This window comes from Podarcis muralis, chromosome 10, assembly GCF_964188315.1.
Source record: "Podarcis muralis chromosome 10, rPodMur119.hap1.1, whole genome shotgun sequence".
NCBI classification, from domain to species: domain Eukaryota; kingdom Metazoa; phylum Chordata; class Lepidosauria; order Squamata; family Lacertidae; genus Podarcis; species Podarcis muralis.
The window spans coordinates 1,063,766-1,081,605 of NC_135664.1; the positions used below are offsets into that span (position 1 = coordinate 1,063,766).

Below are 17,840 nucleotides of genomic sequence, written 5' to 3' on the forward strand. Positions count from 1 at the left end.
CGTGTATAGAAATGTAGAAGAAACTGTAAGAGAATATGTATATTAAGAAAACCGCAACTGGGAAGGAAGGAAGTCAAGGCGTGACTCTACGCAATGTAAATAAGATGACACTAAGAATGATTGTAAAGATTGTTTTATTTTGTTTTTTGGAAAAGGTCAATAAATTTAATAATAATAAAAAAGGAAGCCAGTGCTGCACTGGAAGTGTACTTCCAGAAGCGCGGCCTGGCTTCCTGAAGCATGAAGGTCCGCAGCCTCGGTAGGCTTCCAGGCCTCGGTGGAGACCTTGCAGAGGCAGCGGAGGAGGAAGTGGGGCCACTTCTGTCAATCAGTCATGTCCTAGAGAAATCAGGACTATTGGCAGGTGTGATATTATAAATGAACAATCCTATTTCCATAATAACTTTTCTTGTCTAGGGTGTTTGGCAAAGTGGTTTAATTGACTTTAAGAAAACATTGCAGGACCTGCTAACATGTTGGTTTGGGATCATTTTTGTTTTAACATCTCATAATTTTAGTTATGTTAATTGCCAGTTGTTGTGATGATTACTTATTCTATGCCAAACTAATTTAAATGCAGACATGTGCCTGAAAAGCTTTGGTTGGATGTGAAATTGTCAGCATGTCAGATGGAGAGCTGGTGCCTTGCCTTGCCTTGCCTTGTCATATTGGAGGATATGGGAGTACAGTTTCACTTAAAATCTTTTGAAATACATAAAGCATAGATGCAAGCATGAAAAATGAGGATACGAAACACCAGAAATGAAGCATTCATTAAGATTTTGGCGTGGGAAACAATCTGAAGTGATGCAACATGTGCTGAGTTTGCATCCATAAAGTGTGGCACACTTTTAAATGCTTTATAACTACTGCAGTTTCCACCTAAGATAGGCTGTAATCTTGATAAGCCTATCATCCTGGCCTACTTTGCACATTAAGCCAGTGTTTTTGAAATATTTTGAGCTCAGACAATTTTATGATTCTGTGATTCACTCTCATTTCTGCCCTCTCCAAAACCATTTTTGCTGTGGTTGGCATCTGCCTGTCTCGAAACACAATGGAGTGACGTCTCCAGGGGTGACGTCAAAATGCTGCATTAGCAGCACTGAAGTGACCTCCCCGGGGTATAAGCTTGGGCAATGTGTATGGAGTTCCTGGGCTGCCCCAATGACAACGCCCCCTCTCAGCCTCGCTGGTGCAGTCCAAAGGAAAGTAGAGCAATCCGTTTGGCACCAACTTGGATGCAGGAGTTGCCAGAATGAGGCATACAAGGCGCCATTAGGCCTTAGGGACTTCTCCTGAAGGCAGCAGAAGTTTAGCATCAGAGTTTTCCTTCTTCTAGGTGGACTACCTTCCCAGGTTGACAACCCCCTTCTGCCCCTCACTTCCCATCTGCTTTCCACCTACAGGGAAATGCAATTAAAACCAAGTAGCAGCACTTCCCAAATCAGATTGAGATAACTGTGGGGCAACCAATAAAGTATTGTTATAGATTGGGGGGGGGCCCTCCCTAAACCCTAGAAATTAATAAATTGTAGAATTTTGATTATTTGGAGTATTGAAGTGAAGATTGCAGGACAGTGGAAAAATACAGGCTAAGCTTCCTTTCCAAGCCAGGGCCACACTTGGGATATGGGCATTAACATGACAAAAGGTGCTGATGGTCCATCTGAGAGGAATTCTTGGGCCTGGGCAGATAGAGGTTGCCATGGTGATGGGGTGTGTGTTTGAGGTGTCAGGTAAAGAGAGTCTTTAGAGCAAGGGGTGCTGGGAAGAAGGGAGAGAATAGGCTGAGATCCATCTTGGGCCAATCCACACTCGGAAAACTAGTTCATTATGCTGCCAAGTGTAAATCGGACAGGGAGCTTAAGCCAATGACAAGTGTGTCTGTATGATGCAAACATTTCACATTTTTCATTCTCGCAAGCATATGGCAGCTGCCTACCCACCAGCAGCTGCCATGTGGCTGGGAGAATATCTCAATGAGCCAACAACATGGGCAGGCACCAGTCATGTGAGTCATCTCACAGGAACTGCCTACAGATAAGCAGCTACCAGTTGACTAGGAGAACAGATAAATTCCTAATCCTGGGTCCTCTACAGTCAGGGTCACTGAGTTGGACAAATCCTTGAGAAATCATTCAGACTATCACCCCACTCCACCCCATCTCATTTTATATTTAAGTCACAACTAACATTTTTCTACTTGTGTGTGTGCAGGAAAAGAATTTAGATTGGTTCCCTCGGATGAGAGCCATGTCCTTGGTCAGCAACGAAGGTGACAGTGAACAGAATGAAATCAGAAACCTGCATGAGAGATTGGAGTCCACCATGAGCCTGGTCAAGCAGCTTTCCAGTCAGCTAGCTGAGCTTAAAGAACAGGTTGGTTGGTTGGTTCTTTGTTTATTTATATTTTACATAGCAGAGTTTGAGTAGACAGCTTCATGCATGTAAAAAGAATTAACCTCTCAGCTCTCACAGTGGGGTTCTTCCAGTAAAAATCGCCTTTTGTCAGAAGTCTTAATCCAGCTTCACAGAAATTAAATGCAATAGGTAGTAAAGAGGAAATTTCCATAGAGCTAACATTCTGGTTGATTAATCTCATTAATCAATCAGTGAGTTGTCTTTTATGCATTGTTGAAGCCAAGGCGCTGTGGACCTGATTGGTGCCTAAATGGGAGACATGGAGAGCTTTCTGAAGAAAGAGTGGGATGTAAAGAGGTATCAAATGATTGAGTAGTCAATTACATAAAATATATTTCACTGTTAACGAAGACATCATTATAAATCCCACTTTTACATAGCTGTCAATGTAGGGGTTTTTAAAAAAAGAAAAAGCTAACATTTATTGTTAGAAGGGGAAAGTACATTTTTCTGTGTATCACAGTTACACGCCAGAATCAAGGTTAGTCTCAAGCATGCCCTCACCTCTCAGCCACACCAATTACAACTTACATTTATCTATTATAATTGGCTCCCATCAAGTAACACAAAGGTGGCTAACCCCCTTGCCTGGGGCAAGCAAGCAAATTTTTATAGACCCCCAGCATACCCACCCACCTGATTTTGGTAGCAGTGGCAAAAAGCAAACAGAGAGCCAGTGTGGTGTAGTGGTTATGAGTGGTAGTCACGTAATCTGGGGAACCGGGTTTGCGTCTCCGCTCCTCCACATGCAGCTGCTGGGTGACCTTGGGCCAGTCACACTTCTCTGAAGTCTCTCAGCCTCACTCACCTCACAGGGTGTTTGTTGTGGGGGAGGAAGGGAAAGGAGATTGTTAGCCGCTTTGAGACTCCTGAAGGGGAGTGAAAGGCAGGATATCAAATCCAAACTCTTCTTCTTCTTCTAAATAAAAACTGTATTTGAAACTCTCCATCCAGTCCAGCACCATGATGGGAATGCAAATTGCCATTATGGGGTACACAAAATATTTGGACCATTCCCAAATCAAGACCCCCAAGCAAGGCTGTTCAGGGCACTTTGGCAATTCAGGTGTTTTAAAAAATGCAGCAGACAGCATGTTTGCAAAAATGTAAAAAATCTTCTCAGTTTGCCATATGAGGAAGATGCCAGGCTGAGATGAGGGGAAGGAAGAGCTTTTCTGTAACCAACAGGTTTTGCTTCTAACTAGAGGGAATAACTTATACAGTATAGGCTTTTCAATCATAGTGCTTTGAGGAAGGGAAGTTAAAGTAATAAAACTCATTGCTAGTTCTGCTTGTTTGGAAAATTGTGGATCCGGGCAGTGACCATTTTATGTGGGATCACATGCATGCTTGTCACTGCCAACCCAGAACATGGGGCAGAACAGGACAGAGGTGGAACGGGGCAGACTTATGTGTGCTCCACCAATGTGTTGGGTCAGGAGCAGAACCCTCACACAAAATGGTCATTGCCTGCATTGAGGTCCTTCTGCCTCTGTCCCACCTATCCACACTTCAAATCAGTTTTGCACTTAGTTTCTGTTACTTTTGGTACAAATTGACCATAATGCTAGCATGAAGCTCCGCCCCCCCCCCCCCCCCATGCATCAACTCAGCTCTCTAGTCCTTGAGTACATCCTTCTGACCCTTTGCTGGCTACTGTCCTGGGAGAATTTCTACATCGAATGTAGTCTTTGATATGAAATCATTTCCCACAAAACCACAGGGAGTGAAGCAAATCCCTTTGAGTTCTCTCTCCAGAAAAAGGGCAAACTGCAGGTTGCTGCTCTTGCAGAAAACTTGCTGTCTTCTGAAATATGGCAGGATTCTTCTGCTTAGAAACAGCTACTGTGCCTGCACATTTAATTAAACTCTGCTAGAAAGAAAAAAGTTAATAGCCGTGATTTTACTGTATTTCCATATAAAGTTGAACTGGGGGAGGGGGGGAGGTGATTCTGAGCAACTCTTGCTCTTTTCCAAAGAGTTGAATCAGGCTCTGAACTCAATCCTAAGCTTGGTGAATACCCCTTGTAATAAGCCCTTCTCTTTAGCTTATAGCAGTACAGCCCTACAGTATATATATTTAGTTGTAAGTTTTTTTCATTCTGTTGAATAGGACTTATTCCAAGCTAAGTGTGTGTAGGATTGCAGTTAAATCTGTTAAATTTTGCATTTCATATATATATTTTTATGATAGCAACAGTTGAGACAGGTGAACAAGACATTTAGATTTGAGAAGGGAAAGTAAAATCCATCTTCCCTGGGTAATGCGAACACTGTGTACGGGTGCACATTTCTGATCTTTGTGCCAATAAATTGCTGTGAGGAAGGGGAAATTGCCCTAAATTAATGTGCTAATAGGGACGCGGGTGGCGCTGTGGGTAACACCTCAGTGCCTAGGACTTGCCGATCGTATGGTCGGCGGTTCGAATCCCCGCGGCGGGGTGAGCTCCCATCGTTCGGTCCCAGCTCCTGCCCACCTAGCAGTTCGAAAGCACTCTTAAGTGCAAGTAGATAAATAGGGACCGCTTTATAGCAGGAAGGTAAACGGCGTTTCCGTGTGCTGCGCTGGTGCTGGCTCGCCAGCTGCAGCTTCGTCACGCTGGCCACGTGACCCGGAAGTGTCTTTGGACGGCGCCGGCTCACGGCCTCTAGAGTGAGATGAGCATGCAACCCCAGAGTCGGACACGACTGGCCCGTATGGGCAGGGGTACTGTTACGGCTAAAATCTGGGTGCGGGGCTACACTGCCACCCAGCTCGTCGGACTAAGTGTCCGCGGGTCCCTGCGGAAGAAAATGAGCTCAGCCGGACAGGAGCAAAATGTGGAGATCCAAGGTTTATTGCGCAACAGGTTCAAGACGAGATTGAACAGCGAGAAAGGGGTGACATGAACTTTTGAAACTCCCTCCATGTCCCAGAATACAGTGCAAAATACATCCCAGTTACATCATGAATACATTAAGGAAAGGTTGGGTTACACAGATTACATCATGAATACATTAAGGAGAGGTTGGGTTACACCGGATTAACATATGGAGGAGGGAGGGGGGAATATGCAGAGCTGGAGATATGCGCAGATAAGCGCTTCCTGAGTGCCGGTGATGGGAAGACAATGGTCCATGTATGCATAGTCTGTCACCTGGCATTGCCCGGAGGAAAGGTTTGGCAGAGTGATTTGACAGTATATTGTAGCGAAGAAGGTGAAGAAGACATGCCCCCCCCCCTTCCGTAACAGTACCTTTACCTTTTAATGTGCTAATACTTGCCTTCCAGAATTTACATATTTTAAAAAAAAATACTCACTTGCAAGGAACCCCCTTTTTTCTTTAGTTTTTTTGGTTTCAAAATAATCTCCTTGATGGTTTTTTTTTTTCATCTTTTTTATCTTGCAAAATGAAATGAAATAAATGTCACAGTGTAATGTTTGTAATTGCATGTCTTTGCTAAAGAGCAGTCAGGAGCTTATATTGTCTTTGTCTCCCTCTCCACCTTTAGATGACAGAACAAAGGAAAAACAAGCAGAGGCTGGGCTTTCTTGGATCAAACGCAGCGTCCCATGTGAACCATCACATGCCACCACACTGATACCATGGGGGGGGGGGGGGCATGACTAGCGTTTCATCAGTATTCTCGCTTGATTACAGAATGAAAAATCAGGAGTGGTGAACAGCGCCTATTGTTACAAAGTTACAAACAACAGTGTGCCAGGATGTTAAGTGGTTTAGCTCTGGGAACAATTAGTAACTGTTTTTTCTTCACTTTGTGGTAAGGGGAGCTCTTCTACATCTTTCCTCAGGCAAAACAATTTAAAACTGGCGAGGGTGGGGTCGCAGTGGGGAGAGATAGTACAACCTTAATTTACTCTCTTGTAATTCAGTTGGCTGCCAGGCATGCATAGGCATGGCAGAATTTGGTTCTGTTGTTTTGAATGCCACCATATGAATCCTTGTAAAACTAATGGAGCAACCAAGAAACAGAGGAAATAATTTATTAACACAGAATCCAACAGCCTCATTCGGAATCTGTAGAAGTTCTTTGTTGTCACCTTTGCTGGCCAGTATAATTTGTTATGTTTGTTTGGAATTTTTGCTCTCTCTCTCTCTTCAATCTAATTACCGTAAATATGTCATTGGAGGAGGCAATAATGTTATGGCAAGTTAATTTGCATTGAAAGATGAACAAAATCACCCTCAAAGAAGCATTGTTTTTCTCTTTAAAAAAAAGAGGGTTGCAGAGACAAGTATTAAGGCTAATAGAAATTTTGCTGTCAGCTGTGCAATTCCTTATTTATAAAATAGAGCACAAATGAACCTGCAGCTGGGAGAACTTGAAATTTATGCACATAACCACTGACAACATTAACTGGAAGTGATTTCTTTACTCTTGAATTTAGATGTTCCCTATTAATGTGGCTGCAAGTAGAGAATTCAACTAACGGTGGTCTTTAACTGTGTTTTAAAATTCATGTTCCAAGGAGAGAGTTGAGGAGAAAATGTGATATTTTAGAACTAGTGTTAGAGATTAATTTCAGGGGGTAAACAGCTTTGAGATGAACTGTCTAGAAAAAATGTAATGATATTGTTACTGTCCATAAACCACAGGAAAAACTGCTAATTATTATTTTTTTTTTTTTGGCTTCAGCTCCTCCTTTCTCTTTTTCCTGTACAACATGTTTCTCAGATAGGGTTCCCCTACTGTATGAATGGACATCCTCCCACCATCCCTAACCATTGGTCATGTTGGCTAGGGCTGATGGGACTGGTGGGAGTTGGAGACAAACAGATTCCCCACTGACACAGGAATATTTCATCAATATGCATCTTCTGATCTAGATTGTGGCCATCATTGGTTCTGCTTGGAATTCATGTGACTTTGCTGTGGTGAAGGGAGATCAGCTCTAGTTTCCAATTCAGAATCAGGTTTGTACTATAGGCAGGGCCTTCTGTTCTTTCCTTTGACAATCCAAGAGACTTCAAAAGTGCAGAACTCACAAATGAGAGTGAAAGGCATGCAGTCTGCACTATTTCTAAGTAAATCTTGCTCTTCTCTAGCACTTGTCTCCAGCTGAGTGTTTTAGTACAAATGCTGCTAAAGAATTGTAAAAAGGCATTGAGCAAAGCAAAACAGAGGGACGCAGGTGGCGCTGTGGGTTAAACCACAGAGCCTAGGGCTTGCCGATCAGAAGGTTGGTGGTTCGAATCCCCGTGACTGGGTGAGCTCCTGTTTCTCAGTCCCTGCTCCTGCCAACCTAGCAGTTCGAAAGCACCCCAGTGTAAGTAGATAAATAGGTACCGCTCCGGTGGGAAGGTAAACGGCGTTTCCGTGCGCTGCTCTGGTTCGCCAGAAAGTGGCTTAGTCATGCTGGCCACATGACCTGGAAACTGTCTGCGAACAAACTTTGGCTCTCTCGGCCAGTAAAGCAAGATGAGCGCCGCAACCCCAGCATTGTCTGTGCCTGGACCTAACGGTCAGGGGTCCCTTTACCTTTACCTGTAAAGCAAAACAGGTAGCCCTGATTGCATATTATAAGAGCTAAGAAGGAAACAATTAGCAGTACTGGAAAGTTTGAAGAGAGAATTATCATGTTTGCTATTCCTTCTTGGAATAAAGCAATCCAAATTTGGAAGCCATAAATGCAATTCTAATGCCATTAAATCAGTGAGATTACAAATAAAATTTCAGGATTACACCATACAGTGCAATTCTACATAATACTTACTTTGCAAGTTCCATTGGCTTGTAACAGAGAATTTATAAGAATTGGTGCTCAGCCTTTTGTTAGTTTTCAAGAAGCATATGTGGTCAATATTTAGTGGCTTGCATCCCACACCTTTTACATGTTAGGGTGAGTTGTGTAGACTACAAGGTCAGATCTTAACATTATAGTATGTTGGCTTTATTGATAGAATGAATCTCTCTCTCTTTGGGCCACCTATATGGGTTCAAAGTGGAAAACTGATTCTTGGATGCCTTACCAAATTGCAAGCCTTTCTGTCACCTTAACAAGCTCAGACTTAGTCCTCCTCTTTAGTCTGAATCGTGCAAAAAGATCAAAACAGCTCAGCGGGAGATCAATAATAGATTGCAACTGCCCATATTCAGATTGTGCCTGGATTGAGGCCTTGCTTTGTCCTTCCCTCCCCTTTGCATCTCACTCTGAGGATATGGAGGTTTCACTGACAAAGTGCCTGCATAAACTGAAAGCCAAACTGCAGAATCTGTTCCAGTCCTAGTAGGAACTGATCAAAAAAGTTTTAATGTAAAGAAGAAAAGAACTGCAGTCTGGTAAGGGTAGTGTATGGTAGGCTGTCACTCAGAGGTTTTGCTTGTATAAGGACCCAGGCTCATTCCCTGGCATCTTAAGTTTAAAGAATATCGGACAACAGGACTGGGAGAGATTCTTGTCTGAGACTTTGGAGTGCCATTGCCAGTCAGAGTAAATAGTCCTTAGCTAAAAGAATTAAGAACCTATTCCATCCTATAGAGCAGTGTTTCTCAAATTTGAGCCTCCAGCTGTTGTTGGACTACAACTCCCATCACCGCAATCAGTGATCAGGGATGTTGGGAGTTGTAGTCTAACCACAGCTGAAGGTCCAGGTTTGAGAAACATTGCTACAAAGTATAAGTGCTTGCTTGTTCCAGCGCATATTGTTTGAGCTGGTTACATCTCCTTTCTGCCCCACCTACACCCAGTGGCATGCGGACCGTCCCGGGTGTCATCACTGAGGGGGGTGACAAAATGGCAAAAATATGTGTTTTTGAAAAAATAACTCCCGTACCCACTGCACCCAGGGTGCCACTGCAGAGCACTCTCCCCTCAAGTGATTTCCAGAAACCAGAAGCATTGCTGCCTCCAACTTTGCAAGCAGAGCGCAGCCTTTATGGCTTCGACATCCCTCCTCCATGAATCTGCCTAATCCAGAGGCATAGCTGGGTGAGGTGGGGGGGGGGGGGCCTGCAGCGTGCCTGAGCCACGCGTCTCTCCTGTGATGGGGAGGTGAGGGGCCTGCAAACTCCGCCCTGATTTTTCGAGCAGCCTGGGGCTTGGGTCTGCTCACCGCCTCAGCCGCCCTACAGCTGAGGGGGAGGCTGCGGAGAGGCTCCATGCAGCGTGCCCTGCCTTGGCTTGCCATGGCTGCAAAGCAAGTGCGCCGCCCTGCTTACATCGCTGCTGCCTACACCACAGAAATGCACACTGTGCAGCAGTGGTGGCTGGTGGCCCATTGGCTCTGGAATGGTGGAAAGCAGGGAGCTCAACTAATTCTAGCTTTGTCCCCATCCTCTGTGCTGAGTTCTACAAAGACAATGCTGAGACTAAGGAGAAGGAACCTGATGGGTAGTTGCATTGTAAGGAAAAAGACAAACTGAGGGCAAACTAAGGTTGGTAGGGTGGTGCTCTGTTTATTGTAAAGGACCAGGCCCCACTGCCATGGAGCTAAGGCAATTTGTGCTTCCTTCCACGTGTTCTCACAGATGTTGCCATTCACAGGTTGCAGGCACAGGTTGCACTGGATTTTTACCATGTGCCGGCTTCTCCCATAAGGTGTGCAAAGGCTCTCTCAAGTGGAAGGCAGCTTCAAACAAAGCAGGATACCACCCAAATGAGAAGCAAAGGGAGAAATCTGAAATGTAAGTGATAAGAGTGGAGAGCAGGGTCCTTAGGCAAATCCTCCTGCCCTGGATCTCTCCTAATTTCAATTTTATCCAGCATTGAGAAAGTTGAACTGGAGTGCATGGAAAAGAAAAAGTGCAACTGTACTGAATTTAGCCATGTTTAAGATTATTGCTTTCAGTTCATCAACAATTTATTGAAATTTCATCAACAATTTATTAAAATTTAGGAGCAGGATCCTCCCACATTTAAGGTTTTAGGTAGTTCTACACCAAATAATTCAGCCCAGATTTGGATTAAGTTTTTTTCAAAATAATTTTTTTAATTAGTTTTCAATTACAGTCCAATAATAGCCTCATTATAACAATACCAATTTATGATACAATACCAATTTATGATACCAATCACTCAAATACCAAATTATATAATTTAGATAAAGTGGCCCCCGCATGCTAGATTTGATGATTTTCTATATTTCTACATTCCAAAATCATATTAATTTCAATTACATTCCGGTCATAATAATAATCCCTCATACAACAACTTGTTCTTCAGGGGGCACGATCTATAAGAATATTTGAGTGGACATGGACCAAACACATGGTGGCCAAAGATCCCCCCCCCCCATTTATTTCTATTAATCAGGTTTTTTTTTAAAGGTTTTAAAATGTAATCAATGGCATGAAGTTACATTCTGATGGTGGCTTGAGGCATTCCTTTTGTAACTTGGGACACAGTGCTTCATGGGAACAATGGCGTGTCCTGACATAGCAACATTCTCAGGACAATCTGAAGAAGGGGAGAGATGGTTTTCTCAGAGCCATATACTCCAGTAGGATGAGTTAAGCATGTGTTTAAACAATTCTGTTTATCTCATTGGGAACGATTACAAGTACTTATGGTTGGGTCATGTTTTTTGTTGTTTGTGTAGCCTTGTAATTTAAACCTCTAAAATGAAAGTTCAACAAGATTCAAAATTCAAAAAGCTGAACTGAAATTATGTTATGGAATCATAGAATCTTAGAGTTGGAAGTGACCCCAAGGATCATCTAATCAAATTCCCTGCAATGCTGGAATCTCCGCTAAAGCATCCATGACAGATGGCCATCCAACCTCTGTTTAAAAACCTCCAAGGAAGGGGAGTCCACCACCTCTCGTGGGAGTCTGTTCCACTGCTGAACAGCTCTTACTATCAGGAAGTTTTTCCAAATGTGGAGTCTCCCTTCTTGAAGCCATTGGTTTGAGTCCTACCCTCCAGAGCAGAAGAAAACAAGCGTGCTCCCTCCCTTCAGATATTTGAAGATGGCTATCATATCTCCTCTCAGTCCCCTCTTTTCCAGGCTAAATATACCCATAAGGCTGTTTCCGGACCCTTGATCATCTTGGTCGCCCTCATCTGCACATGTTCCTGCTTGTCAACATACATCTTAAATTGTGGTGCCCAGAATTGGACACAGTATTCCAGGTGTGGTCTGACAAAGGCAAAATAGAGTGATACTATGACTTCCCTTGGCGGGACGCGGGTGGCGCTGTGGGTAAAACCTCAGCGCCTAGGACTTGCTGATCGCATGGTCAGCGGTTCGAATCCCCGCGGCGGGGTGAGCTCCCGTCGTTCAGTCCCAGCTCCTGCCCACCTAGCAGTTCGAAAGCACCCTTAAGTGCAAGTAGATAAATAGGTACCGCTTTATAGCGGGAAGGTAAACAGCGTTCCATGTGCTGCTCTGGTGCCGGTTGCCAGAGCAGCTTCGTCACGCTGGCCACATGACCCGGAAGTGTCTGCAGACAGCGCGGGCTCCCGGCCTCTAGAGTGAGATGAGCGCACAACCCTAGAGTCTGGCCTGTAGGGGCGGGGCTACCTTTACCTTTACCTTTATGACTTCCCTTGAACTGAACACTATACTTCTGTTGATGCAGCTTTTCTTTGCTGCTGCATCGTACTATTGACTCATCTTAAGCTTGTGGTCAACCATGACCCCTAGATTCTTTTCACATGTACTGCTAGTAAGCCAGGTGTCCCCCATCCTATATTTGTGCATCTGCTTCTTCCTGAATCTTACATTTGTCCCTATTGAAATTCATTTTGTTAGCTTGTGCCCAGTTCTCCAATCTGTTAAGGTCATTTTGAATTCTGATTCTGTCTTCTGCGGCATTAGCTACCCCTCCCAGTTTGGTGTCATCTGCAAATATGATGAGCATCCCCTCAATTCCTTCATCCAAGTCATCTATAAAGACTTTGAACAACAACGGGCCCAGGACAGAACCCTGTGGCATCCCACTTGTCACCTTTCCCCTGGATGATGAGGAACCGTTAATGAATACTCTTTGGGTTCAGTCAGTCAACCAGCTACAAATCCACCTAACAGTTACCGTATTTTTCACTCCATAAGACACACTTTTTCCCTCCTAAAAAGTAAGGGGAAATGTCTGTGCGTCTTATGGAGCAAATGCCTAGTCCCTGGAGCCCAGGGGTGAAAAGCAGATCGTGCTTTTTTTTTAGAAAGTGGGAAGGGGGTGTTGAAACGAAGCCGCTGATAGGCAAGTGATCGGGAGGGAGATAAGGGATGCTAGCAATAAAGGAGGCTGCCTGGGAGGGGGAAGGTAAAGACAGCAAACTTGCAAGGAGAGGAGACAGAAATACTAAAACAAGCAATGAGGAGAGAAATTAGAAGAAAAGGAGGAGCAAAAAACTGCTCCAGCTAAAGAAATGACGCTAAGGCAAACAAGAAGGAAGCCACTGATCAGCAAGTGATCAGGAGGGAGATAAGGGACGCTAGCAATAAAGGAGGCTGCCTGGGAGGGGGTAGTAAAAGCACATGGATCCTCAGGATTTTTGCATTGCGTCATCCCAAATTCACCATCAGATCACATAGCATGTCCATGGCTACAGCCTGCACCAAAGAAATCACGCACCCACAGTGGCGCAAAAACGTGGCTACAAAGCCACAAAGGAGTCTCAGGATTTTTTACATTGGGCAACCCCAAACTCATTGTCAAATCACATATCATGTCTGTGGCCACAGCATAAGCCACAAAAATCATACACCCACTGTTTCATTGAGAATATTTTTTTTTCTTGTTTTCCTTCTCTAAAAACTAGGTGCGTCTTATGATCAGGTGCGTCTTAGGGAGCAAAAAATACGGTACCTGGTTCAACCAACCTTTTATTTTATTTTTTATTTTTTGATAATATTTATTACTTTTCCAACCATTTAAACACTACAAAAAAAGAACAATACAATACAATACAATACAAAAACACTACATAACACTAACACATTAAACTAACAAAACAGAACAAAAAGAAACAAAAACAGTTTAAAACACCTCAAACATTTTCAATATCTTATCTTTCATTCACTTATTTCAACGACCTCCTCACACCTCCCTTTTTGTATTCCACTTCTGTTAATTGTTTCAGCAATTCCTTTCCATCTTCCTCTGTTTTCTATCCTATAATTATCTTAACACATTCTAGCCTTATTTTTCCTTTAATATTCTATTAATCTATTTATACTTAATTCCTTATAACATTTCTACTAAAGCCATATAACTTCATTCCAACATTCTTCTAACAGTCATTAATTTTACAATATTTCTGTAAATAGTCTTTAAACTTTTTCCAGTCTTCTTCCACCGACTCTTCTCCCTGGTCTCGGATTTTGCCAGTCATTTCCACCAATTCCATATAGTCCATCAACTTCATCTGCCATTATCCAACACTTCAGTGTTTTCAAGAAGCAGCCATTCTCTCAGCCAGCAAAACACAGCTGGTTCACAACAAAGTTTAAGGTCTGTCAGGGCAAATCCACCTCCTTCTTTGGCATCAGTCAATATTTTAAATTTTACTCAAGGCTTCTTGCCCTGCCAAACAAATCTGGAAACATCCCTCTGCCACCTCCTGAAACAATCCATCCCATCCGAAACTTGCAATGTTTGAAACAAAAACAACATCCCCGGCAACACAGCAACACTCATCCCCACCACAGCAACTCGGCCCAACAATGACAACTTCAAATTTGTCCATATTTCCAAATCCCCCTTCACTTCAATCCAACGTCCTTCACAATTATCCTTAAATAGATTCGCATTTTTGGCAGTCACACTAACCCCCAAATACCTCACTTTCTCAACCAATGTTAGTCCTGTCTCCTCCTGAAACTCTGTCAAGCTTTCCTTCTCCAATTCAGGCAGGGCTCCGATCCTCAAATTCGTCTGTTTTTCTTTAAGTTCAATCATAGCAAGTGTCAACTTATATTCATCAAGTTGCCTCTGCAGGGCTGGGACACTCTCTCTCTCTCCAGTTGTGTTGCTTTACATTCAGCGGCAACGGCTTTCTCCCTGGCTTCATCCGCAGTTTGCCGTATCAGAGTAGATTCCTGTATCAATTTCTGGATGGTTTCTGTATTGGTATTCGCCTTTTGTCCCAGATTATTTATACTTTCTGCCATTAAGTCGATTTTAATATTTGCAGCATCCACTTTCGCATTTATCACGTCTGTTTTCTTGTGAAGCTGTTCCAGCGAATCGTTTATCTTCACCAATGCAACCGCTAAGGCCTCTTCTGTCAACATTCCTCTTGGTTTTGAATGTACTGGTACAGAAGCGGCAGCCGAAGAGGCAGGGAGGCCTGATGTTGAGCCTCTCCTGGGTTGCTGCCAAGTCCTCCCAGACCTTAATGTTTTTTCAGCAGTTGACTGGTCTGTTTTTCCCTTTCCATTTGCCATAACACTTAAAAGATTCAAGATTCAAGATTCCAGAGTCTCACAGTTTTTTATCTTGCAGCTGGAAATTCCCCTAGCCCAGCTCCTGTAAAGCAACCAGTTTCAAAAGCTTCCACTAGGGGGAAACAGTTTCTATTTGTATTAGTCAGTAATGTCCTCTTTTAAACACAGTTCCAATAATCCAAAGTTAGTTTCAATTTTCAGTTACTTTTACACCTTTTTTAAAAAACAGCCGGAGACAGTAGAAACAATGTATTCTCTTGTTTAGCTAACTGTCAATGAACGTTCTAAACGCTGTCAATGAACATTCCAAAAGACATCAATCCTGCTAGCAGCCTGTTTCCAGGGTCAGAGCGACGGTATTTTAGCTCTCTTCGCTCTCTCCTACAGGCATATTCAGTCCACCACTTCCCCCCCTCTTCTCCTGTCTCCAAGGGGGGGTTTGATGTTCTTTGCCAATGGAAATTTAGTCTTTTACAAAAGGCTTTCCAAGACTTCAGCTTGCAACCTCATTGCTTCAGTCTATTTACAAAAGAGGGAGGTGGACTTCCTGTATTGAACCTCCCTGTTTCGATGCCAAATTAAACGTTTAAAAATCCAATTCTCCCACTTCAGCTCTACTCACGGGTAATTACTTTGAAGTCAAATTGTCCACAGGAAAAAGTCAGTGCTCTCCGGCAACAGCTATGCGGCTTTGCTCCGTGGAAGAAGCAGACGATTCGAAGCACCACGCCGCTCACCCCACGTCACTCCGGACCCCCGAAACCGGGTTTCCCCACAAGTAGGGGAGGCGCAAAAGGTGCCCGTCGAATCCCACGCTCACAGGCTTCTCCCGCCTGTGATTTTTTACGGGTCTCCGCCTTCGCCGTGGCGGCCAGACCCAAATTCCCATGGGGCAAATTCCTCCCGATTACCGGAGGAATTCCGCCATTACCGGAGGCACCAACCCGGAAGTCCTGGTTCAACCAACCTTTTACCAGCTTCCTCGAGAGAATAGAAAGGGGGACTTTGTCAAGACTTACTGTTTTTATGCCCGTTCTGGAGTTGTGCAAACTTTTGTAGATGTGCAGAATTTTTGTTTAAGGCTTTAAAGAGATAGGTTGCTACCTTCAAGCTTATTAACACTAGGATCTTTAGCACTTTGCATAGGGGTATTTGTGTCCTCTCCCTAGCTTCCTCCAATGCCTTCCTGTCCCATGCATTAGTGCAAGAAAGTACAGAGGCAGGAAGCTCAATTTTTAAAAATCTGGATCAAACTAGCACACTGTAAACCCATAATTATGTTGTCCACTGGTGCTTTGGCTACATATTTTAGATTATTGGAGAGCACTTTGTAGTTTTGAGGTCACTTTATATTGTTTTTCAAAGCTAAGCACAGGTCAGTCCTACTCAGCCTTTTCCTTTGCACTCATCGTTATGATGATCTTGCTAGATTATGGGGGGACATACTGGAATATCACAAAATTCCTATAGAGTGTTATTTTTGCTCAGGAAAGGATAGATAGATAGATAACTCCAAAAACAGCTAGTGCTTTTGTTATTGAAGCTTACTTTAAGAGTCTTGCTTTAAGAGTCAAAGACTTCCCCAATGGTTGAATACCTGTTTGATTGGGCTGGGGGGTTGTGCACCCAGAAAGAAGCCTGGAAAATATGCTGGACTGAAGCATATATTTTTGAGGGTTGCCATGCATGGAGATCAAAGCCGTGGAATATTGGTTGTAATATTCTATTAATGTTTCCCATGATGCCATTTGCAATATTTAGAGCTTCCAAGCCAGTCTGTCAATACAGATATTTCTATAGTCTCAGGCTGTAAATGTGCGACACTTTTTACAATGTCAATTTTTTACAAGTTTGTGGGGCCTGGATGTTCAGGGTGAGTGAAACTTTCATACAAATAAATAATACTTCCTAAAGTTATGAGCATCAATCTGTAATTTTGTACAAGGTGTGGGTGCAAAAAGTTTAAGGTCCTGATCCAGCAACTCCAATGCACAATTGGGCTTCAATACAAACCCTGGAGTTCTGCATTCATTCCCATGTCAGGAAAAGCTCTGCATACCTCATATGAAACTTCTCTACTTTTAACTATTTGGGTAGTTTCCTGTCTATGGAGCTTCAGATAATGATGAAAGTATCAGATCCTTTCAACTTCTTAATTAAGTTGCAGGGAGGGGAATCACGGTTTTTATGCCCACATTAGAATCATAGTTGGAAGGGACCCAAGGATCATCTAGTCCAACCTCCTGCAATGCAGGAATATTGGTATGGGCATGGCTATTAAACGCAACTCAGATTGCTATAACGCCTCAAATATGGGCATGAAGAGCAAAGAAAGTCTTATTTATAGCCTAAGAGAGAAAAAGTAACTGTTTCTACTTAAGTAAATATGCCCATTGCTGCTGAATGTAACTTTTAATAAACTTTTTCTCCTTTTATACATATTTGTGTCTTTGTAATCAATTGTGCAGCTGTGTGCAATTTTTGGTAAACAGCTTCTTAAAAGAATTAGAAAAGCAAATCTAGATCTAGTTCCTTCAGATCTACTTCAACTTAGTGTTCAATGTTATGAGGCCTAGTTAAAACTGGGAAAGGAGAGGAAGTGCTAGACATAGTTTTTTCTTAATTATTCACAACTTTTCTCCAATCTTCATTTAACTGTTCATAGTGTGGATGGTGTAATTGCCATGAAAAACCATTTCTACTCTTTGTTTCACCCAGCTTCTCTAACATATCTCTGTGGTTGACTCTTCACATGATTTCATCCTATTGCATGAAAAGTGGTCTTGATAGAGACTGACATGACCTGATTAGGTCATGCCCATTGGCAGAGTGTAACCAAAATGCCACGATTGAGTGATGGGTGTGTGTTACAAGGTTGTGACAAATTCTTTGATTGTAATGTATGTAAAAAAGTTAAGAATCACCGTGGGTCTTATCCCAGAAGTGAAAGGGTGAGCGAAAGACCGTTTCAGCTTGCGCATGCTGACGTGGTGGGTCCTTTCGCACTCAGCAGGGGTAATTCACGATGCCAAAAGGTTTTGTTGGGTCTACCCCATGAAGCACAAAGGTGAAGTGTTTACCA

General features: G+C 43.1%; 1 protein-coding gene across 10 annotated transcripts in view; it reads left to right on the forward strand.

Annotated features, from left to right (window-relative positions):
• ITPR2 (inositol 1,4,5-trisphosphate receptor type 2) overlaps positions 1 to 17,197 on the forward strand; it is a 364,184-nt gene extending 346,987 nt beyond the window's left edge. For 9 of the 10 annotated variants that reach the window (XM_077935647.1, XM_077935646.1, XM_077935643.1 and 6 more), the window contains 2 exons: positions 2,221 to 2,382; positions 5,918 to 17,197. In XM_077935647.1, the coding sequence (XP_077791773.1) occupies positions 2,221 to 2,382; positions 5,918 to 6,007 (252 nt within the window). In that variant the 3' untranslated portion in view covers positions 6,008 to 17,197. Of the gene's footprint in view, positions 1 to 2,220; positions 2,383 to 5,917 lie in introns of those variants that run through there. The other variant, XR_013394522.1, reaches the window with a different exon arrangement.
• Positions 17,198 to 17,840: the final 643 nt, after the last annotated feature.